Source organism: Myxine glutinosa, chromosome 12 (genome assembly GCF_964187855.1).
Source record: "Myxine glutinosa chromosome 12, kmMyxGlut1.1, whole genome shotgun sequence".
NCBI lineage: Eukaryota > Metazoa > Chordata > Myxini > Myxiniformes > Myxinidae > Myxine > Myxine glutinosa.
In genome coordinates, this window is record NC_136272.1 from 2,013,210 (window position 1) to 2,036,878 (window position 23,669).

Consider the following 23,669-nt stretch of genomic DNA (forward strand, 5'->3'; position numbering starts at 1 on the left):
TCGCCAGTTTCCCGGCCCTCACGCGGCCCACTTTCTCGGCGGTGGCCGTCAAGCACGGGGTGGAGCATCACATCCCCACCGTCGGGCCACCGGTCTACGCCCAGGTGCGCCGCCTCGACCCGGTGAAGCTCGCCATGGTGCAGGAGGAGTTCGCCACGCTGGAGCGACTGGGCATCGTCCGGCGCTCCAACAGCGCATGGGCATCGCCGCTGTACATTGTGCCCAAGCCCGGCAGCGGGTGGCGGCCATGCGGAGACTACCGCCGCCTCAACGATGCTACCACCCCGACCGCTACCCGGTCCCTCACATCCAGGACCTTTCCGCCCGGTTGGCGAAAATGTCCCTCTTCTCCAAGGTGAACCTCATCCGAGGATACCACCAGGTCCCCGTCAGGCCGGAGGACATACCGAAGACGGCCGTCATCACACCATTCGGCCTCTTTGAGTTTCTGCGGATGCCCTTCGGGTTGAAGAATGCGGCCCAGGCGTTCCAGCGGCTTATGGACAGCGTCTTCCGCGACTTGGACTTTGTGTACGTCTACCTGGACGACATCCTCGTTGCGAGCGCGTCCCGTGAGGAGCACCTCCGCCATCTCCGCACGCTCTTCGAACACCTGGGCAGGCATGGCCTGATAATCAACCCCGCCAAGTGCCGGTTCGGCGTCACCGAAATCGACTTTTTGGGGCACCGCATCACGAGGCACGGGGCCATCCCCTTACCGGCCAAGGTGGAGGCGGTCAGGGGTTTTCCGCGCCCCCGCACGATCAAGGGGCTCCAGGAGTTCCTGGGCATGGTGAACTTTTATCACCGTTTCCTGCCCCGCATCGCCCAGCTCCTGCGCCCCCTGCACGAGGCCCTCCGGGGGAAGCCGGGCAAAGGCGACGTTGCCTGGACCGAGCCGATGGACGCGGCGTTCGTGGGCGCGAAGCTCGCCTTGGCTAACGCCACCATGCTCACGCACCCTGCACCCGATGCACCGATCGCACTCACCACCGACGCGTCGGACTACGCGGTGGGCGCGGTGCATGAGCAATGGATGAAGGGAGCTTGGCAGCCGCTGGCGTTTTTTAGCCGGCAGCTCCGCCCGCACGAACGGCAGTACAGTTCCTTCGACCGCGAGCTGCTCGGGCTCCACCTGGCGGACCGGCACTTCCGCCATCTGCTCGAGGGCCGCACGTTCGCGGCCTTCGTCAACCACAAGCCCCTGGTCTTCGCGATGGCCAAGGTCGCCGAGCCGTGGTCGGCCCGGCAGCAGCGTCACCTCTCGGCCGTGTCCGAGTACACGACGGACATCCGGCACGTCGCGGGGAAGGACAACCCAGTGGCGGATTGCCTTTCCCGGTCCGTCACCAACGCGGTCCACCTCGGGATCGACTATGCCTGGATGGCGGCAGACCAGTCCGCCGACCCCGCCGTCCAGGCTTTTCAGACCGCCGTCACGGGCCTCCGCATCACCGAGGTACCATTCGACGGCACGGCGCGGCCCTCTTGTGTGACGTCTCCCTCGGCCGGCCTTGCCCCATCGTGCCCGCTAGCTGGCAGCGCCGGGTTTTTGACGCCATCCACGACCTGTCCCACCCGGGCACGAAGGCCTCCCAGAAGCTGGTCACCGACAAGTTCGTCTGGCATGGCCTCCGGAAGGCCGTCCGCGATTGGGCCAGGATGTGCCTCGCGTGCCAGCGCGCGAAGGTTCACCGCCACACCCAGGCCCCGCTGGCCTCGTTTACGGTGCCCGAACGTCGGTTCGACCACGTTCACGTGGACTTGGTGGGACCTCTGCCCCCCTCGCGGGGTTTCACCCATGTCCTCACCATGGTGGACCGCACCAACCGGTGGCCGGAGGCCGTGCCTTTGGCAGCAACGACGGCGGCGGACGTCGCGCAGGCGTTCATCGCCACTTGGGTTGCCCGGTTCGGCACCCCCTTGGACATCTCGTCCGACCGCGGCCCCCAGTTCACCTCGGAGCTCTGGGGGGCGGTAGCACGGGGGCTCGGCGTCCAGCTGCACCGCACCACGGCCTACCACCCCCAGGCCAATGGCCTGTGCGAGCGTTTCCATCGCGCCATGAAGGCCGCGCTCCGGGCCAGCCTCCCCGACGGCGGCTGGGTCGACAGGCTCCCCTGGGTCCTGCTGGGCCTCAGGACGGCGCCCAAGGACGACCTGCGCACATCCACGGCGGAGTTGGTCTTCGGCCAACCGCTGCGGGTGCCGGGCGAGTTCTTCCCCGACTCCACGGCACCATGGTCCGCGGCGCAGCAGCGCTCCGCCCTGCAGGAGACCGCCCGGAGGTTCGCCCCGGTGCCGACGGCGCACCACGGTTGCCCGCCAACGCACGTCGCCCCGGAGCTTCGCACGGCGGAGTACGTGTTCGTCCGCCACGACGCCCACCGGACACCGCTGCGGCCCCCGTACGACGGGCCTTTCCGCGTGCTGGAGACCGGGGCGAAGCATTTCACCCTGGACATCGGCGGTACTCCTGACCGCGTCTCTGTGGACCGCCTCAAGCCGGCCCACCTCGACTTGGACCACCCCCCGCCAGCGGCTCTGCCCCCGCGTCGGGCCGCCCCCCGGCGGGCGGGCCCCAGGCACCGCCCAACCCCGCCGTCACGCCACCCCCCTGCCCTGCACCCATCCCAGATGCTGCCAGAGGGCGCTTCAGCCAGGTCATCCGGTTGCCACGCAAACTGACCCTTCAGGTGCGCGGGAATTCAGGGGGGGCGCGTGTGGCGGACACGATGGCTCGCTGGCGCAGTGACATAATTCCGCGCACCAGTGGGTGTCGGCCACGCCCCAGGTGAGGCGTGGCCTCCAGATATACACGCGGGCTCGCAGCCCCGAGCACGGCAGTGCTGACGAGTGAGCAACGAATAAAGAGCTCGAGTTAACCCAAAGCATTGTGGCCTACCTTTGTTTAACGTGTGTGCCGAGCACCACAGTATCACGTGACTCGCTGTCCACGTGTTGTTTTTGTTCGTGGTGTATGTCGTCAGTGTATCACGTGACTCGCTGTGTACACGTGTTGGTTTAGTTCGTTATGTATGTAGAGCAATGTATCACGTGACTCGCTGTGTCCACGTGTTGTTTTAGTTCGTGGTGTATGTAGAGCAATGTATCACGTGACTTGCTGTGTCCACGTGTTGTTTTAGTTCGTTATGTATGTAGAGCAATGTATCACGTGACTTGCTGTGTCCACGTGTTGTTTTAGTTCGTGGTGTATGTAGAGCAGTGTATCACGTGACTCGCTGTGTGCACGTGTTGTTTTAGTTCGTGGTGTATGTAGAGCAATGTATCACGTGACTCGCTGTGTGCACGTGTTGTTTTAGTTCGTTATGTATGTAGAGCAATGTATCACGTGACTTGCTGTGTCCACGTGTTGTTTTAGTTCGTGGTGTATGTAGAGCAATGTATCACGTGACTCGCTGTGTGCACGTGTTGTTTTAGTTCGTGGTGTATGTAGAGCAATGTATCACGTGACTCGCTGTGTGCACGTGTTGTTTTAGTTCGTTATGTATGTAGAGCAATGTATCACGTGACTCGCTGTGTGCACGTGTTGTTTTAGTTCGTTATGTATGTAGAGCAATGTATCACGTGACTCGCTGTGTGCACGTGTTGTTTTAGTTCGTGGTGTATATGGAGCGTTGTCGATGCCATTAAAGAGATAAACACATAGATTGTTAATAGAGCCCAAGTATGGAGGGCCAAGTTACCTCATCTTGGGTAAACGGTTGTATTTATCGTATATTCAGACACATTCAATCCAAAAAGACTAAATCTCGAGATTGGCATACCCGTCCAACCACGCATTGACCCCGCCCACATTGGAGTGTCACGTGTTCGACTCTGCGACGGTGCCGGTGCCCTGACTCCTGAGTGTCGGCGTGAGGCTTCTCGTCGGATCCATTAAAAACCTGTGATCAAGTTGGACCATGAAGGCGGTTACGGGTAATCCCCGCAATGTGAAGAAATCAAAGGGAATCGTTTATAACGCGAGATGTGTGTTTGCCTTCATTACAAACAAGAACGACTTCCGCAGGTAGGAGCGCGACGGTGCGGCCTAGGCCTCGGTTTGTGCTTTCGTGCTTTGGTTTATTACTAGGGCATGCCCGTACTATATATATGCCCGTACTATATATCTATCTAAAATTATATCCCCCCCCTCTATTTACATGAAATGGTTTGGTCCATTCGCAACGCCAAAGCGAACGGCGAACGGCTTGCGAGTACAGTGACAATCCCCCCCCTCTATTTACATGAATGGTTTGGTCCATTCGCAACGACCACAGAACCCCCCCCTCTATTTACATGAAATGGTTCGGTCCAAAGCGAACGGCTTCCGGAGTTTGGTAAAGAAATCGCCATCGCGTACACAAACGCGCAGGAAAGCGAATGAATCGCAAATTCGTTTTTATTAGTTTTAAAACATCGTTTAACGCCAACATAGCGCCAACATAGTTTGCAAACGTGAAATAAATGAATACGCTCTCAAATGTGCCATCCGAGGCAGAGTGTGTCCGCCACGTTCGGCACACGCGCTAGTTCGCTGCTCTCTGATTGGTTGAATCGTTTTTTGGACATCGCTCGGTAAGTAATTGTCCGATTAATATGAAACCTTGAAAAGGCACATCCTCGGGTCCCCAGCAATATACCTGGCAAGTTTCAAGTATATCGGACCCGTGGTTGTCGAGAAACAGCGGTCACAGACAAACAAACACACAGACAGACACACACACACACACACACACAGAGATTGCTGGAATTATAGATAGATATCGATTGTTTATTAGTGATATCCTTAATTATTTATATTATTCACGGGTTTTGGGTTTTTTATGTTGCTGAACGATAATCGTTAACCTTGGACAAATCCGTGAGATGCCATCGATTACGATGAACTGGAATACAACTTGTGGGTTGTCTGCTAACAAGCTAATACTAACAAGAGACGTCGCTTCGCCGATGGAAACACCAAACTTTGCTGCGATGTCAGGAAGTGGTAAATTCCATTGATTGGACATGATTTGGAGAGGCACACACCTGTCTACATAAGGTCTTACAGGTGACGATGCATATCAGAGCAAAAACCAAGCCATGAGGTCGAAGGAACTGCCTGCAGAGCTCAGAGACAGGATTGTGTCGAGGCACAGATCTGGGGAAGCCAACAAAAATCTCTGCTGCATTGAAGGTTCCCAAGAGCACAGTGGCCTCCATAATTCTTATATGGAAGAAGTTTGGAACAACCAGGACTCTTCCTAGAGCTGGGGCCGCACGGCCAAACTGAGCAATCGGGGGAGAGGGCCTTGGTAAGAGAGGTGACCAAGAACCCGATGGTCACTCTGGCTGAGCTCCAGAGATCCTGTGTGGAGATGGGAGAAACTTCCAGAAGGACAACGATCACTGCAACACTCCACCGATCTGGGCTTTATGGCAGAGTGGCCAGACGGAAGCCTACAGTTCAATCTTGGTTTCATCAGACCACAGAATCTTGTTTCTCACAGTCTGAGAGTCCTTTATGTGCTTTTTTGCAAACTCCAAGCGGCTTTAATGTGTCTTTTACTGAGGAGAGGCTTCCGTCTGGCCACCTTGCCATAAAGCCCAGATATACATACACATATACATATACATATACATATACATATACATACACATACATATATACATACACATATACATATACATACACATATACATATACATACACATATACATATACAAACATATATACATATACATACACATATACATATACATATACATATACATACACATATACATATACATACACATAATATACATATACATACACATACACATATACATACACATATACATATACATACACATATACATATACACATATACATACACATAATATACATACACATAATATACATACACATATACATACACATACACATATACATATACATACGAACTGTGCGTTTGTTTGTGAACCTACTCTTCTTGAGTTCCCAAGTTTAATCGGCACGAAACTTTCTCGGATAACATCTTTTACTACCCTGCACATAAATAGGGGTTTTAAAACAGTTATTTTCTCACAATTCATAACTTAAAACCATCCGAGCCGCCACCTGTCGCCATGATCTCCAAGGGTTGATCCACATATACAAATCTTTATATAAAGCCCAATTTTTCTCGGATTTCAACACGGATACCGATATAATTAGTGAGATTGTGACCTCCGATCATCAAATATGTTATCATATGTGAAAAACAACTACATTAAGACGTTACCATGATCGGTAAGTTCGGCAAAGAAGGAGTCACATGACCTCTGAAATTCACTAATTATTCAAAAACCGAAAATAGTACAAGGACAACCTGTACATAGATTTAAAGGTAATTTTACTGCTCACCTAACAAGATAACTCTCAAAGACGAAAAAATAGTTTGTACAAAAAATGACCCATGTGACACCATCTACAAACCACCACATGCCAACAGGTGAACCCTCCAACAATCACATCACAACCAGGTGAGTTGTTTTGCTCTTTGTTTGTGATCATACTGCTTTGAACTCCCAAGGTTAATCAACGAAGCTTTAACCACGGTGTACCTTAATAGGGTTTGTTCCTTGATAAGGAGATCATTTGGCCCGTTATTGCCGTGTTGCACTCACGAGTTAATTTAATCACTACAGCTTCACTCCTTTACATCCTTTAGACCCTTTACACCCCTTAGATCCCTTAGATTTAAACTCTTTACACCCATTTTAAACCCCTTAAACTGCTTCAACCCCTTTTGATCCTTTACACCCCTTAGACACCTTTAGACCGACCCCTTAAACCCTCTACACCTCTTGGACCTTTACACCCTTCAGAGCCCTTCATACCCATTTCGACCCTTTTGAGACATGTACACCTTCTTCGACACTGTTAAGACACTTTGGACAACTTAAGATCATTTGCACACTTTTGTCCCCTTTTTCTCTTTCATCCATAGATACCTTTAGACCCCATTTGGCCCTTTTAAAAGCCTTGATTCATTCATTCATTCAGTCCCCTTTATGACCCTAAAAACACTTTAGACCCCTTAGAAAATTTGAAAAAAATTCCTGCCAAAATCGGTTTTGATGAACTTTTCTGTGCAATATTCACATCACATCACAAGTTGCAATGACAAGTCTAAACTGATATCTCAAAGCGAAACTAATGGTGAAAAGTGAAGCTGAAACTACTGATCTATTGATCATCGAATGGGAAACCAGAATGAAATGCTGTGGGAAATTGCTGAAAGCAAAGCTGTGGGGAGTATAGAGTGGGAGGAGGGGGAGGACGGAGCTGAAGAAACAATGTGTAGAGGGATAGGTGCTTGGAGGTGTTCTGTTCTTATGGAAAGAACTTTGGTGATCTTCCATCAGGTGGTAGGCCCAAAACATGCCTAAACCCGTTTCCCAGTTGAGCTTTCATAATATCACCTTCAATCCCGAGCAGTACTTCGGAGGTGCAATGAGTATGGATTGGAAATCTTAGCTTATAGAATGGAACAAGGTTGTCGAGGTCACCAGCTGCATCCATTGCGACATATGCTCAATGAATATTTATACTTAATTCCTGTTTCTACCAATACACACTCCAAAAGTACACACCGGTGACCCCGGTGTGTACCCCGGTTTAGAATAGGTACACCGTATCCCTCGCATCGAAGAGCGTGACCAAGGGTTGGCGTCAGGAAGGGCATCCGGCTATAAAAAAACATTGCCTCAAACAGGGAACCATGATTGTCATGGGGCCCGCAAGGCTAACCCCCGCTCCAGCGGGGAAAATGGCCTTAAAACGATCATTCATTCATTCATTCATTCACACACTCCAAAGGAAATTGTTAATTTCACAGCAGACATCTACGAACCCCCGTTACTTATTGACTGCCCCATATATATACACACATTGGCAGGGGTCATGCTTAATTATCTGTTTTGGTGGTCTGCCGGGCCACCTAAACAGACTTTTTGGTGGTCTGCCGGACCACCTAAACAGACTTTTTGGTGGTCTGCCGAGCCACCTAAACAGACTTTTGGGTGGTCTGCCGGGCCAACTTTGAGGACTTTTTGGTGGTCTCCGGAACCACCTAGACAGACTTTTTGGTGGTCTGCCGAGCCACCTAAACAGACTTTTTGGTTGTCTGCTGGGCCAACTAAGCGGGGTTTTGGGTGGTCCACTGGGCCAACAAAGACTTTTTGGTTGTCTGCTGGGCCAACAAAGCAGACTTTTGGGTTGTCTGCTGGCCAGTTAAGAGGGCTTTTTGGTTGTCTGCTGGGCCAACAAAGCAGACGTTTTGGTTGTCTGCTGGCCAGCTAAGAGGGCTTTTTGGGTGGTCTGCTGGGCCAACAAAGCAGACTTTTGGGTGGTCTGCCGGACCAACAAAGCGGACTTTTTGGTGGTCTGCCGAGCCACCTAAACAGACTTTTTGGTGGTCTGCCGGGCCAACTAAGCGGGCTTTTGGGTGGTCCGTCAGGTAACCTAAGCAGACTTTTTATTTCAGGTTGTTGGTAATGTTGATGATTCTTATTTCAGGTTGTTGTTAATGTTGATTATTTTTAGTTCAGGTTGTTAATGTTGATTATTTTTAGTACAGGTTGATGGTATTGTTGATTATTTTTAGTTCAGGTTGTTGTTAATGTTGATTATTTTTATTTCTGGTTGTTGTTAATGTTGATTATTTTTAGTTCAGGTTGTTGGTATTGTTGATTATTTTTATTTCTGGTTGATGGTATTGTTGATTATTTTTCGTTCAGGTTGTTGTTAATGTTGATTATTTTTAGTTCAGGTTGTTGGTATTGTTGATTATTTTTAGTTCAGGTTGTTGTTAATGTTGATTATTTTTAGTTCAGGTTGTTGTTAATGTTGATTATTTTTAGTTCAGGTTGTTGGTAATGTTGATGATTCTTATTTCAGGTTGTTGTTAATGTTGATTATTTTTAGTTCAGGTTGTTGTTAATGTTGATTATTTTTAGTTCAGGTTGTTGTTAATGTTGATATTTTTAGTTCAGGTTGTTGTTAATGTTGATTATTTTTAGTTCAGGTTGTTGGTATTGTTGATTATTTTTAGTTCAGGTTGTTGGTATTGTTGATTATTTTTAGTTCAGGTTGTTGGTATTGTTGATTATTTTTAGTTCAGGCTGTTGTTAATGTTGATTTTTTTTAGTTCAGGTTGGTGGTATTGTTGATTATTTTTAGTTCGGGTTGATGGTATTGTTGATTATTTTTAGTTCAGGCTGTTGTTAATGTTGATTATTTTTAGTTTGGGTTGATGGTATTGTTGATTATTTTTAGTTCAGGTTGATGGTATTGTTGATTATTTTTAGTTCGGGTTGATGGTATTGTTGATTATTTTTAGTTCGGGTTGATGGTATTGTTGATTATTTTTAGTTCAGGCTGTTAATGTTGATTATTTTTAGTTCGGGTTGATGGTATTGTTGATTATTTTTAGTTCAGGTTGATGGTATTGTTGATTATTTTTAGTTCAGGCTGTTGTTAATGTTGATTATTTTTAGTTCGGGTTGATGGTATTGTTGATTATTTTTAGTTCAGGTTGATGGTATTGTTGATTATTTTTAGTTCAGGTTGATGGTATTGTTCATTATTTTTAGTTCAGGTTGTTGGTGATGTTGACATTTTTAGTTCAGGTTGTTGGTATTGTTGATTTTTTTGTTTGTTTGTTTGTTTCAGGAACCTACTGGTAAACATCGCGTTGTTCACTGTTGGTGTGTGGGTTGCTCGAAACCTGTCTGACGTAGACCTGCTGGCACCAGCTCCACCCTCATAATGACATGGCTACAGGTGAGTTATCTATGATAGCATGAAAGGGCCAGGTGTCATACATATATTGAGCGATGCGTTGGACAAGTTGATCTTTAAGGGAATGTGTGAAATGTCAATTTGAGTCTGCATTAATTTATTTCACAGGAAGAGCACGGCTTGTGGAAGATCATCGCTTATTATTTAAAAACACCTCGTGTTGTATTTAAGGATGGATTTGTGAAAGTAAAAAATACTTTAAAATTCCAAAATGGTGACAGGTTTTCATGAGATTTTTTATGCCTTCATCGACGAATTTGCCGGCGGCATTATGTTTTTGGGTTGTTCATCCATGATAGGTTTTCATTACTGTGATAACTTAAGAACGCTGAAGGAACAAAGTCAAACTTTATATGTTATAATGATGTAAAGATTAACTGAATAGATTATGGGATCAAGAGGTCAAAGGTCATGTCAGGTAAAAATGTGATAACTTGTGAACAGCTGAAGGGATTTAAATTAAGACTTGGTACAGGTATGTATGATGATGTGAACATGAATAAGGTAAAATTTTGGGGTCAAGAGGTCAAAAGTCATGTTAAGTTAAAAAAAAAAAAAATGTTGTCGTGCCAAGTTGTGAACAAGTGATGGGATTTTGAACTGACTTGGTGTCAGTATATATGATGCAAAGATGAACTTATTGGATTATGGCATCAACAGATCAAAGGTCAGAGGTCATTTCAGGTAAAAATGTGATAACTTGAGAATAGCTGAATGGATTTAAATCAAACTTGGTACAAGTATTATAATGATGTTATAATGTGGGGGGAGGCATATCGGTCGACACCGTGACGTCGAAGAGTGTTGTTCTAGCTTCCATTTATCTTGAGCGTTCTTTCTATGCAGGTTTCACTGCATAGCATTCAAATTTACATAAGCTGTGTCTTGATCATAAAGTGTAAGACAGACAGACAGACATGAACCAATTGTTTAACCCTGCTTTTCACTTCTTGTGCATGGGTTAGTATATTGTTATGTTTGTGGGGGGGGGGGGGGGGGGGGGGGATGATTACCTTAGTCCAGGTAGAAGTGGTCACGTCTTTTCGAAGCTAAGTGATCTTTCACATTTGTGTTTTTGGCGTATCTTTATCTTTCTTTCGGTGTATGTACCTATTGGGGTGACTTTAATAGGTTTCTCGGTGTTGGTTTTTCATACCTGTGTACAGAATCGTAGGTTTTTTTCGTATCGTGTATTCTGAGGCCTAGTGTAGTGCTAGTAGTAGTAGGCTACCGTGTCCTCAGACCTTGGCTTGAGGCTTTTGTTTTTTGCCTCAGCGGTTCTTCGATCGCGCTGCAACTACTGTCGGTCTCTGTTTTTCACGGTCTTTTCACCCATACTCCCTTGTTTTAAAATCTCAAAAAATAAAAAAAAAAATTTTCCCTTCCCTGTTCTTATCTGCTTGTACGTTCTTATTTGTTCTTTCGTTCTTCGTTCTTTTGCGCTTTCGTTCTTCGTTATTTGTTCTTTCGTTCTTCGACCACGTTGTTCGAGATCACGTGATCAAGTTGTTAATACATGTTTCATCTGTCTCCTGAAGAACTTTATTATTATGTCATATTCTATAACACTTTTTTCTATTTCTATAAAAGGATGCTTTCGACTTGCTCACCAATTCTATTCATTCAAAAAAAAAATTCCATCTCTTACAGTGCATTTTTCATTCATTCCCTAAACTCTCCAGAACTCCACCCACCCTTCAGCGTCCTCAAACGTATTTTTGACTCGAATGTCTCAAGAAACTCATTTTGCAATAAATGTTCGTTTCCCATAAATCGTACACTTTTCAGAATCCAATCTCACCCCTCCCCTCCAAATCTTCCCCATCACCCATCTCTGTCAAATCTTCCCCCTTGCCCCTCCCCCCCAAATCTTCCCCCTTGCCCCTCCCCCCCAAATCTTCCCAAACACCCATCCTTTTCAAATCTCCCCCCCTGCCCCTTCCCTCCTAAACTCCCCCCACACCCCTCCCCTCCGAGACTCTCCCTCACTCCTCCCCTCCTAGACTCCCCTCTCACCCCTCCTCCTCAAAGCGTTCTTCCCCCTTCCAACTTTCACCTTCATCTTCCTCAACCTTTTGTCTCACTCTTCCCCCTCCTCAAATAACACCTCACTGCGCCTCACCCAAACACCATCAAACCTTTTGTCCGCCCCATTCTTCCCTTTCTCCAAGCTATTCTGTAATCTCTGACACACCTGCAACAGCTCTCCCTACCTCTTCCTCCTCTTCCACATCCTGCCCTACCACTCCCCCCCCCCCCCCCCCCCCCCTGTTCTGTATCCGATGCTCCCCTTTCCTCTTCCTTAACAGTATGGACCTCAAACATCCGGGGCCTTCGCTCAAACTTAACTGATCTCTCCATACAGGTTGCTTCTGACAAACCAGACGTGATCTGCTTAACAGAAACCTTCCTCCTTCATGATCTCTGATTCCTTGGTATCTCTCCCAGGTTACTCCCTCCTCCGGTATGATAGACCTGAGCCTCGTTCTGGAGGTGGGGTTGCTATCTTTATAAAAAAACTCTCTTCCTCACTCGCCCTGCACTGCCCTCTCTCCACCTCACCCCCAGGAATACCTTTGGCTACGGCTTCCCCTTCGCTCCCACCTCTTGTTCATATGTGTGTTGTACCGTCCACCAAACAGTGATCACTCCATCTACATCTCGCTGTCTGATAATACGGACCAACTTCTGTCGACTCATCCTAACTCTCTCTTCCTCATATGTGGTGATTTCAACTGTCACCATGCCAGTTGGCTGGGGGTGGGTACCTCTCTCACCAGCCATGGCTCTTCAGCAAAGGACTTCTGTGACTCACTGGGACTGACACAATCTGTCAATTTCCCAACCCGGATCTCAGTCAATGGAGAATCTTCTCTTCTGGACTTGGTTATGACTAACTTCCCTGAAAATGTCTGCTGCTCTTCTTCTGCTCCAATCGGCTCTTCTGATCATGTGCTTGTTAAAGTGGACATCTCTCTGACCATTTTCAGAGAGCCTCCTCAGCGTCGACGAGTCTGGCATTTCACTCAGGCCAACTGGCACGGTCTTCAAGCAGCCATCAATCATCTGGACTGGTCTCCCATCTCTACTGCCTCTGACATCAACTCATCCTGGGAATTCTTCCAAAGTAAATTGCTCTCTCTCATGCACAGTTTTATCCCTTCTCGTCTTCAGTTGTCATACCCTTCCTCCCGTCCATGGTACACGGAATCTTGTGGTGACGCTATTGCCCAGAAACAACTTGCTTTCGTCTCCTGGAAAGCAAATCCAACGGAAGGAAATCTCATTTCCTTTCACAAAGCCCGAAACAAGTGTGTGTCCACCCTCAGGAGAGCCAGGAAACAATATCTCCCCGTCCTCAGGACCGAACTCTCTTATCTGTCTCCCTCTTCCAAATCCTGGTGGCGTCTGGTAAAATCTGTTTCTGGTGTTTGTTCCCCCTCCATCCCCTCCCTCACCTTAAATGGCCACACGGCTGACTCCGCACGTGAAAAAGCCGAATGCCTCAACTCTGTGTTTGCCTCTAAATCTTGTGTCCCAAACCCATCCCTCTCTGTACCCACCATACCCAGTCGTATCCAGCTGCTCCTGGACTCTGTGTCCTTTCCTCCTGACAAGGTGGAAAAGTGTCTGTCAACCCTCGACTCTGATTCTGCAACTGGACCTGACGGCATCAGCCCACGGGTCCTAAAATCATGTTCTTCCGCTCTTTCACTCCCTCTCTCTGTTCTCTTCACCCTCTCTTTTGCTCAAGGTCATCTTCCATCTGCTTGGAAATCTGCCAACATCACCGCTTTGCACAAAAAAGGTGCAAAAACAGATCCCAGAAACTACAGACCAATCAGCCTTCTCCCAATTATCAGCAAGGTCATGGAATCCATCATTGCTTCAGATATGAAATCTTTCCTCTTCTCCAATGGCTTGATCTCTGATCATCAATTTGGTTTCAGACCTGGACACTCCACTCTGGACATGCTGCTTCTGCTTTCTCAACAATGGATGGAGGTCCTCAATGCCAAACAGGAAATTAGAGCAGTCTCCCTTGACATATCACGTGCCTTCGATACAGTCTGGCACCCCGCTCTGCTCACCAAACTCTCCTCTTTTGGAATCCATGGAAATCTCCACGCATGGCTGGCGGACCTCCTCTCTAGTCGTAGTCAACGTGTGGCCCTGAATGGGTTTCTCTCATCTCCTCTTCCTGTTCAGGCTGGAGTTCCCCAAGGCAGTGTTCTGGGCCCTGTGCTTTTTCTGGTCTTCATCAATGATCTCTCTGACTCTCTTGAAAATCCTCTCTATCTCTTTGCTGACGACTCTACTCTCTGTCGCTCCATTCTTCATCCCTCAGATCGGCAGTCTGCAGCCTCCTCACTCTCTGCAGACCTTGACAAAATCACAGACTGGGCAAACAAGTGGAACATGTCTTTCAATCCTGACAAATCTCACACTCTTACGATGTCTCTCCGAAAAGACCGACTGGACAACCCTCCCATCCACTTTCTGAATAATCCTCTCCAAGAAGTTCTGTCACTCAAGCTTTTGGGTCTCACTATCTGCCATGATCTTTCCTGGAAAAAACACATTTCAAATCTGGCCTCCAAAGCCAGTCGCCGACTGGGCATCCTCCGTCGTGCGAAGTCCTTCCTTGGCACACCTGAGCTCCGCACCACATACAAGGCTTTCATCCGCAGCTCAATGGAATACTGCTCTCCCCTCTGGGCTGGTGCTCCTGCCTCACACCTAGCTCGCCTTCGCGCTGTTGAAACCAAAGCATTCAGAATCATTGGAATCTCCCGCGATGAAGCTAACTCCAAGGGCCTCACACTCACTCACCGCAGGCAGGTTGGTGGTCTTTCCGTCTTCTACCGACTCCTCTCTGGCCTTGCCCCCCCAGCTCTCTCTGGGCTCTGTCCCGCAAATATTCCTACAGGTCGCACAAGATCTGCCTGCAACCCTCTTTTGGTTAAACTGCCAAAATCAAGACTCTCTGCTCACCTTCACTCCTTCATTCCTCTTTTCTCCCGCTTCTGGAACAAACTCCCTCACTCTCTTCAATCCCACTCCACCCTCCAAGTCTTTAAAACAGCTGTTCACCACCATCTCTTATCTTCCCCCATCCAAAACCTTGATCTTTTCTACCCCCGCTAATTTCACCCCAATTCCCCTTTTTGAAATACCAACTTCTGTCCTGGAAGTCCTTGGTGTCCTTGTGCTTTATACTTCTCCCTCCCCCCCCCCCCCCCCCCTTCCCATGCCTCCTCCCCCCAGGCCCTCTCCCTTCCACACATCTCCCTGCTCTCGGATGTTGTGTTTGTGTGCTTCCCCTTTTCTCCCCGTCTTGTCTGTGTATTTTGTTTGTCTGGTCGATTTGTTTGTGGAGTATAATTATGTTAGCTCTTTCATGAGCCTCGATTCAGTATACAAAACAAAACAAAACAAAACAAAAAAAAAAAAAAAAAAAAAAAAAAAAAAAACACAAGTGTGTAGATCACCACAAGTGTGTAGATCACCATGCTCCGTATGTCGCGATGAAGAATAGCCCCCCTGTACATAGGTAGGGATCTGGTAGACCATATGTCGTGTAAGTGTATCATTGTCCCCATGACGAGGAGTGGGGTTTTGTTAATTAGTTAGGGATTATGGGTGATGAATGCCCTGTATGTAACTACCTCTGTTATTTTTCCTCTATTCCTTATGACAATGCAGGACACACACAAGCTAAGACATCACACATTAATGACCCTAAATAAAAGCTAACTGGAAACAGGACTTTGAGCACCAACGATGATACCACCGACGTGTGATAACAGCAAGCAGGCAGGTCCGGGAGGCCACGCCCCAGAGAGCAGCGATTTGGTGAGATTTGTCGAGCAATGAAGAGAGGGACTGGCTGAGAGGAGCAGGCACGGACAGCGTCGGATGACGTGAGAGCCTCGAGTACAAAGGAGTTGGAGGGCCGACGTTTTTCCTCTCTCGGGTCCTGGTGTTGGTGGAAGGCGTATAACTCTCTCTCTCTCTCGGCTTGTGGATCTGAAAGTGAATGGTCGCCAATAAGCTCTTGCGGTGGGACAAGCTAAACGAATGGTTGAAGTTGACGAACTCTTGGCTGTGGGGTTTGGTGGTGAACGGTCGTGTTCCGACATCATCATCGTGATCGTGAGGAGAAACGAACTGCGGACCGAGGCCTGCATTTCCTGCGAGCGAACTGCTGTGCACGGAGGCCTGTGCTGTTCCCGCCAAGGACGTGGGGGAGGAGGGTGGTTAACGATTCCCGAGGTGGTTCAAGAGAAGCTCAGAGCTAAGTACCTAAATCACACACACACATTTATTTTCACTTTTATTGTTCCCTTTGTGTGGTATACGAGTCTGTATGGGGACGTCCCATTTAGGTATCTTAGTTTTGTCGTGTGTTATTTTGCTACCGGTATTTCTTCAATAAAGTCGGTATTTTTATACATTTTACATCCGTGTTGGGTTGAATTAATTATCGCAGGTTCGAGGACATGCGGTGGGACCCGTGAAGGTAAGTTCGTCATTCTCCTTTCCCACGCATGTAAAGAACTCCGTCACTTTTGACTGAATGCCTCGGAGTGTTAAGCTCGATCGGCTAATCCGTCCGAGACCGGTCTTTATCGGCCACGGACAAGACAGTTATTTTTTCAATTTATTTGAGGTTAAACTGTTGATTGACTGGACTAATTATTAGGATTTCCAAATGTTGAGTGTGCATGGAAAGAAGATTCAATTAGCGAGTGTGGCTAGATATCGAGATAAATTGTGTGAATGACGTATGATATCGTCATGTGACCGACAAAAGAACTGTTTAATACCTGAAACAAAATTTGATTTGAATGCTCATGAAACGGATCCCTTTGGATTTCCATATCGTGCTTCATATCCTCCAACATGGAGTACGTTTACTGCAGCTACCTTGAACGATTGTTTGAGCAAAACTACACCACCTTATCGAATGGTGTGTGAAAACAAAGGATATGTTAAATACACTACTGCATTGTTTTGTAAAAGGAAATGAAGTTGAGTTTTATAATAACGGTTGTATAATATTGGTAAGTGTGAGTTAATGACAATCACTTGGGTTAGTAATTCGTGAATTGTGGGTTTTTAACATGGAGACATTCCATGTGGGAGCGTGCGTGAGGCAGTAAGTGGATCATCGTCCAATCGGTTTAACCACTTCAAAATCCACATGCAATTAAATCCATCAATCCATACGTATCGGTGTTTTACCACAAACCTCTTGTACATGTGGTTTCCCCCCTCTATTTTCAAGGAATAATAGTCAATCTACAATTATATATTGTATATGAGGATTGGGGAGGATGAATTGATTAAAAACACTAGAACGACACTCGGTAGGGTCCATACCTCCCACAGGCTGAACAGTTTACTCTTTTTGAAATGACATTTTGGCCCAATCACTGAATAGTGAGGAATCACTTTTAAAAAAATTAGCTGATTTGAATCTTCACCAAAATCGAAACAATTCGTCCGTGTCACACACCCAAGCAGTCCATCAAGTTTCGTATGAATCCGTCCATAACATTTTGAGATATCCTGTTCATACACACAGAAACAGACAGGGGTGAAAACATAACCACCTCGAGGTGGAGGAATCTCTAGGTGGAATCACCTCGAGGAGGTGAACCTCTAGGTGGAGGTGGAGGAAGTAAAAAAAAAAAATTTTTTTTTAAGGAAGGGAAATACGTGCTTGAAACAAGAACGACACACTATGACATCACGACTTCGTGATGTCTTGGATCGATATGCCTCCACCCACATTATTACATCATGATACAATTGATACATACTTGTACCGAGTGATTTAAATACATTTAGCTGTTCTCAAGTATCACATTTTTACCTGACATGACCTCATCAAAATCACAATCACTACCTTTGATGCCAAATATAATCAGTTCGTCGTTGCATCATAATATATAATTATACCAAGTTTGGGCAAAATCCAATGACTGATTCACAAGTTAGCTCGGTAACAGAATTTTTACCTGTCTGCCAACAGTCTGACATTTGACATATTGACCCGAAAACCTAATCCATTCCTAATGTAATCCTAATAATAATTCCTAATCCTAATCTTTACATCATTATACATAGCTGTACCTAGTTTGAATTAGATCCCTTCAGCCATCCTCAAGTTATCGACATGTTACAGACTTTGACCTCTTGATCCCAAAATCAAATAATTATGAAGTCATAAAAGAAAACTTATGATTCGACACACAAAGAATAGCACAAAAGCATGGCCGACGACCCCCTCGTGTTGATCGGAGAGCGGGCACGGCCGACGACCCCCTCGTGTTGATCGGAGAGCGGGCACGGCCGACGACCCCCTCGTGTTGATCGGAGAGCGGGCACGGCCGACGCCCCCCTCGTGTTGATCGGAGAGCGGGCACGGCCGACGACCCCCTCGTGTTGATGCGAGAGCGGGCACGGCCGACGCCCCCCTCGTGTTGATGCGAGAGCGGGCACGGCCGACGACCCCCTCGTGTTGATGCGAGAGCGGGCACGGCCGACGACCCCCTCGTGTTGATGCGAGAGCGGGCACGGCCGACGACCCCCTCGTGTTGATGCGAGAGCGGGCACGGCCGACGACCCCCTCGTGTTGATGAGATACTTGGTGCGTTTCCCTTTCCCCTCCCAATCAACTCTTACCTGTTTGAGTCAGGTATACATGTGTGATGCTGATGCTCCTGCAATTGTTAAGCATTTGCTGTAACCACATGTGCTGTGTGTATAATGAACCTCCGATCGTTTCTGTTCATAAATGGAATTGCATTGGAATCCTTGGAGGATGTTAGGCCTTGCTTCATATGACGTCAGTGATATCAAGTCGATACTTCCTGTTTTTCTGCAGGTGCAGACTTGCAAGATGACATCTCCATTCCTCCGTCCACCTGGCTCTACGCTGTCCATGATGTATTTATTTGGATCCATTAGGTTCTGACAGCAACTTTGTTATACAAAAAAAAAAGAAGCAATCAGTGGGTTTGCCATTTTGTTTGGTGTCTACCTGTTTTAAAAGTGAAATAAAGTCAGGTTGTGTGTACATGGAACAAGTGCCAAACCTGAAAATGGTTTATTTCAAAAATTATTTCTGTCAAGGTAAAGTTAAACCAAGCATGGCTTTTATTCAAGCCTCTGACATTCAGTTGTTTTTTTTCACCCTCTTCTTCCTCCAACATTTCCGAATCCCGGCTGCAGGTGAGCGACGGACGGCTCGCCGCTGGGCTAGGTCACACCTGGACACTCTTTGCCAACACATGCAGCTGCACTCCTAACCATCACATTATCAAAACCTTTGTATTTCCTTCATTTGTTGTACCAGTTCTACCCCTAACCATTTTGCTCATCTTAATCTTTTCACTCAACTCACCATAAACTATCCTCTACTTTTAATCTGAACACAACACCAGACACAACCACAATTGCACTACCGAATCCTCGAGCACCGAAAGGTGGGCAGCATCCTCTTACTTCATGACTCACTCCCCCCAATGCTGGGGGAAAAGGAACTGCTCACCTGTACGCAAGAGCAATGTCACGAGTCTGATGTTACACGATGACGTTTGTGATGTTCTTGCACTGAGTCGCCCTTTTGATGTCGTAGCCATGGCAGCAAAGCTTCCCGCAGCAAACAATCGAGCATCGGCATCTATAGTCAGGGAGCATATGTAATCTACTTTATAAAATTTTGCCAAAAGTGAGTTTTCATATTTAAGGAAGAGTTCACCACATGTTATTGAACACATTTGGCTTGTTGCCTGAAAAAAAAACTTTTTTTTTTTTCAGTAATGTGATTTTTTCTTTTCATCAAAAACTTCACCCAAAATGCAATGGGTGGGACAATTCCCAATAGTCTTTTTCAGGAATTGAAATAACGATGTTTGTGTCGCCAAGCTACGTTGTTGGTGCCGAGGTTGAGTGGGTTTTTTAGATGCACATTGAAAATGTTCCAACCCATGGACCATTGGTGAGATCATTTTGATGACGTCACACAATTTCCCCATTATCATGTTTTCTCCAAGTTATATGACACAAAGTGCACAAACCATAGCACCTTCACTTTAGTTTTTCCGCTGATATTTACAATCAAGTGTCATATCCTAACATACGGAATGTGACGCCCAAAGTCAAACTATCATCATTCGTCAAAGTCCTCTTCAATGGTCAACGGTTCTTCTTTCTTGTGCACACAATATTCTCCGCAACCATACAAGACCACTTTTTCGGCAACCACAGGAATGATTTTTATGCCTCTGTTGACATTGATGAAGTTTTGAGGTTGGTCCGTCGTCCGTCCGTCCATCCATCAAAAATGTGATAACTTGTGAACAGCTAAGGGATTTAAACAAACTTGGTACAAGTATTATAAAGATCTAATATTGTGGGTGAAGGCATATTGGTCGACGTCGTGCCGTCAGTGTCATTCCAGTTATGTCTTAGTTACAATTTTAAAATTGCAAGATTGCTTCTGGAGGCTGAGGGTACATGCAAAAGACTGGCTTCAGCTTGATGTCATTCTTCTTCTTCTAATAATAATGTGTGGTGGCAGGGATTGTTGGACAAGGTGTCTTTGATGATTTCCAAACAAATGCTGGATTGATCGGATGCTGGAAGCAATGCAAATGCAAATTTTGCCCACCCTCCAAATGCAAATGCTGGAAGCCCTTCCTTCCTTCCTTTGTGGTGGAATTGGTGTGCCTAAAGTAGGGAGAAGTTGTCGTTTCCTAACCCTAACGTCCCCCAATTATGTCATCGGCCTTGCATAACGGGCAAATACACTACATGACCAAAAGTATGTGGACACCTGAACATCAAACATCTCATTCCAAAATCATGGGCATTAATATGGAGTTGGTCCATGAAAAACAGCAAATTCCCAACCATGAAAAACAGCCTCAGACCATTATTCCTCCACCACCAAACTTTACAGTTGGCACTATGCATTCGGGCAGGTAGCGTTCTCCTGGCATCCGCCAAACCCAGATTTGCCCGTCCGACTGCCAGGTGGTGAAGCATGATTCATCACCCCAGAGAACATGTTTCCACCGTTCCAGAGTCCAATGGTGGCGAGCTTTACACCACTCCAGCCAATGCTTGGCATTGCGCATGGTGATCTTCGGCTTGTGTGCAGCTGCTCGGCCATGGAAACCCATTTCATGAAGCTCCCGATGAACAGTTATTGTGCTGATATTGCTTCCAGAGGCAATTTGCAACTCGGTAATGAGTGTTGCAACTGAGGACAGACGATTTTTACGTGCTTCAGCACTCGGCGGTCCCGTTCTGTGACCTTGTGTGGCCCACCACTTCTCGGCTCAGCTGTTGTTGCTCCTAGACGTTTCCACTTCACAATAACAGCACTTACAGTTGACCAGGGCAGCTCTAGCAGGGCAGAAATCTGATGAACTGACTTGTTGGAAAGGTGGCATCCTATGACGGTGCCACGTTGAAAGTCACTGAGCTCTTCAGTAAGGCCCATTCTACTGCCAATGTTTGTCTATGGAGATTGCATGGCTGTGAACTTGATTATATATATAGCTGTCAGCAATGGGTGTGACTGAAACAGCCGAATCCACTAATTAGACAGGATGTCCGCATACTTGAGGTCATGTAGTGTATATCGCTCCATCTCTGTGTATGGCTGGAGGTATTTTGGGTGAAAGTCCAAAAAGAGCGAATGTATCCAGTATAATCATCTGCTTCAAGGAAACACTTTACATGGCTGCAAATTTCAAACTACACTGAAATTTGTTTAAGACACATGGTACAACACATACATTGTTCACCATTACCCTCCAACCCATTTCCCCAACCCCAACAAGTGCCCTCCCCTCGTTAAGGCTCAAATATAATCCTGCAGATGAGTTCATATAAAACTTTTGAGCCAAACTGATAAATATTAGCAAAATTAAATTTCGATTTCGATTGGAAACATGCACAAGGGGAACATAAACTGCCAAATTTTGGCACCATCTTGATGATGTGGAGAGATGTGAAAAAACAAATTGGGCAACAAGTCAAATTTGCTCGGCAGCATTCCGTTTAACATTGAAAAGCACAAAATCACTTTTGGCACAATTTCTAAAATCGACTTGATATTTTCACATTTGTTCCCTGACTACCAGTCGCTCGCTCGACGTTTGCTGCGCGTTCACCGTGTCGAGCGGTCACACCGCATCAGGTGCGGGCGGCGGTTTAAGGGAAACGACGTACACCGTGGTCATTATATTAAAAATGCATCTTAAAGACTCGAACAACCTCAGCTACTGCCACAAGGATGGCAACATTCCATTTCTCAATCCCAAAGTTCCTCTTCACACGAGCATGCATTTAGAATGCTAAACAGATTTCCAAGGGAACAATAACAAACAGTAAATCCAAAAACCTGAGTTAAGCCATTTAACAATGAACGGCGCATTTTACCACATGCTAGGCGGGTACGTACGTATCCGGAAAATAATCCACTAAGCTGGAAAACTGAGTTTCAGCCTTAAAAGATCAGAGGTCAGCTGGTTTCCATGGTTTTTTGTTTGCTTCAAAATCTGCCTGAGTTTTGAAAAAAGGCAGCGTTTAGTAAAAACAACCTAAAGTATTTAAACGTATATTGTAGAAAAAAAGGCCATCTTTTTTGCATTGGTGTCTTTTTGCTTCAAACGAACTTGCTCAGTAGTTAGGTTCCTAAACCAGATCCCTGTCGTGTAGACATCCATTTCATCGGGATCCACAGGCCGGGATGTCATACGAAGGCTTTATGCTCGGAGAGCTAATCAAAGTTTCTTTTCAAATGTCAAATACCTGGCAAAAACAGTAAAAAGGACAAAAATTAAAACCATATCTAAAATGCCAGGTCAGGCTTTGATGGTTCCACAAGTCCAAGAGGAAGGGTTGGTGTGGAATTGGAGCGTTCCGAGAGGAGACACGGACCCATACTGGTCGTAACGTTGGACGTCGATGTCTCGACGGATTCCATTGGCCCATTGGAGCAAGGTGTGCGCACTATATCTGGGCTGGATGATTTGGGAGCTTCCTGGAGAGATTGTGAACAAGGTTCAGGAGGATGACGTTCATAAAGAACCGGTAGCTGGGTTTGTTCTTGAGGTTTGGAGTTTGATACTGGTATTTGAGACTCTGTTTGTGGCGTTACTGATGACGTCACAGGTGTACCAGGATCACCAGCCATAGGACAGGTAGGAAAATGACAAGGTGAATGGTCAAAGGTAATTACCATAGCTGCTGGTGACACAGCCGGTTCATCCCCACCAAGCTCGCTCGATTCCTCACCAGGGAGCGGTGAAGCCGCACCGATATCGGCCCTCCAACCTGCCTCGGCTCCACCGACCTGAGGAACCACGGCGGGGGCACCGCCTCGCCCATGTACAGGGGTCGTACTCACCTCGTCTCCCTCTTTCTGGGCTACCACCGCAGTGTGAGGGAGCTGCAACGATGGGGGTGGAGGCCGAGGAGCAAGGGGAGCCATATTTTGACTCGCGCCGTCAAAGTCCATTGTAGATTCCGATCGATCACAAATCACGGTGTCGGCAGGATTAGGTCTGTCGGCAAGAACCAACGGAATGCCGCCGGCATCGCCGACCGCAATGGGCGAACGGTTGTCCGGCGGACCCCGCTGCGAGTAGAAAAGGATGTAGGCCTGGGCTCGGCACACGTCCTCCACGCTGCACACGCTCAGTTCCGAATCGTTGCAGTGTACCCAGAATTCTGCACACAACATGCACGTGCTACGAATCGCATTCTGATCGGCAAATAAACGGTGATGAAATGTTTTGTTGCTCAACAAATGATCTGTGAGTGCGG

The 23,669-nt window shown here is 47.0% G+C and overlaps 2 protein-coding genes across 3 annotated transcripts in view; one reads left to right on the forward strand and one right to left on the reverse strand.

Annotated features, from left to right (window-relative positions):
- The first annotated feature begins 3,926 nt into the window (after positions 1 to 3,926).
- TOMM6 (translocase of outer mitochondrial membrane 6) lies at positions 3,927 to 18,934 on the forward strand. The gene is made up of 3 exons (XM_078766405.1): positions 3,927 to 4,033; positions 9,687 to 9,797; positions 18,712 to 18,934. Exons 1-2 carry the CDS (start codon positions 3,927 to 3,929, stop codon positions 9,781 to 9,783), a joined length of 204 nt encoding a protein of 67 aa, XP_078622531.1. The 3' UTR covers positions 9,784 to 9,797; positions 18,712 to 18,934.
- USP49 (ubiquitin specific peptidase 49) overlaps positions 18,918 to 23,669 on the reverse strand; it is a 78,366-nt gene continuing 73,614 nt past the window's right edge. For both annotated transcript variants that reach the window (XM_068133391.2, XM_068133393.2), the window contains one exon: positions 18,918 to 23,573. In XM_068133391.2, the coding sequence (XP_067989492.2) occupies positions 22,693 to 23,573 (881 nt within the window). In that variant the 3' untranslated portion in view covers positions 18,918 to 22,692. The remainder of the gene's footprint in view (positions 23,574 to 23,669) is intronic.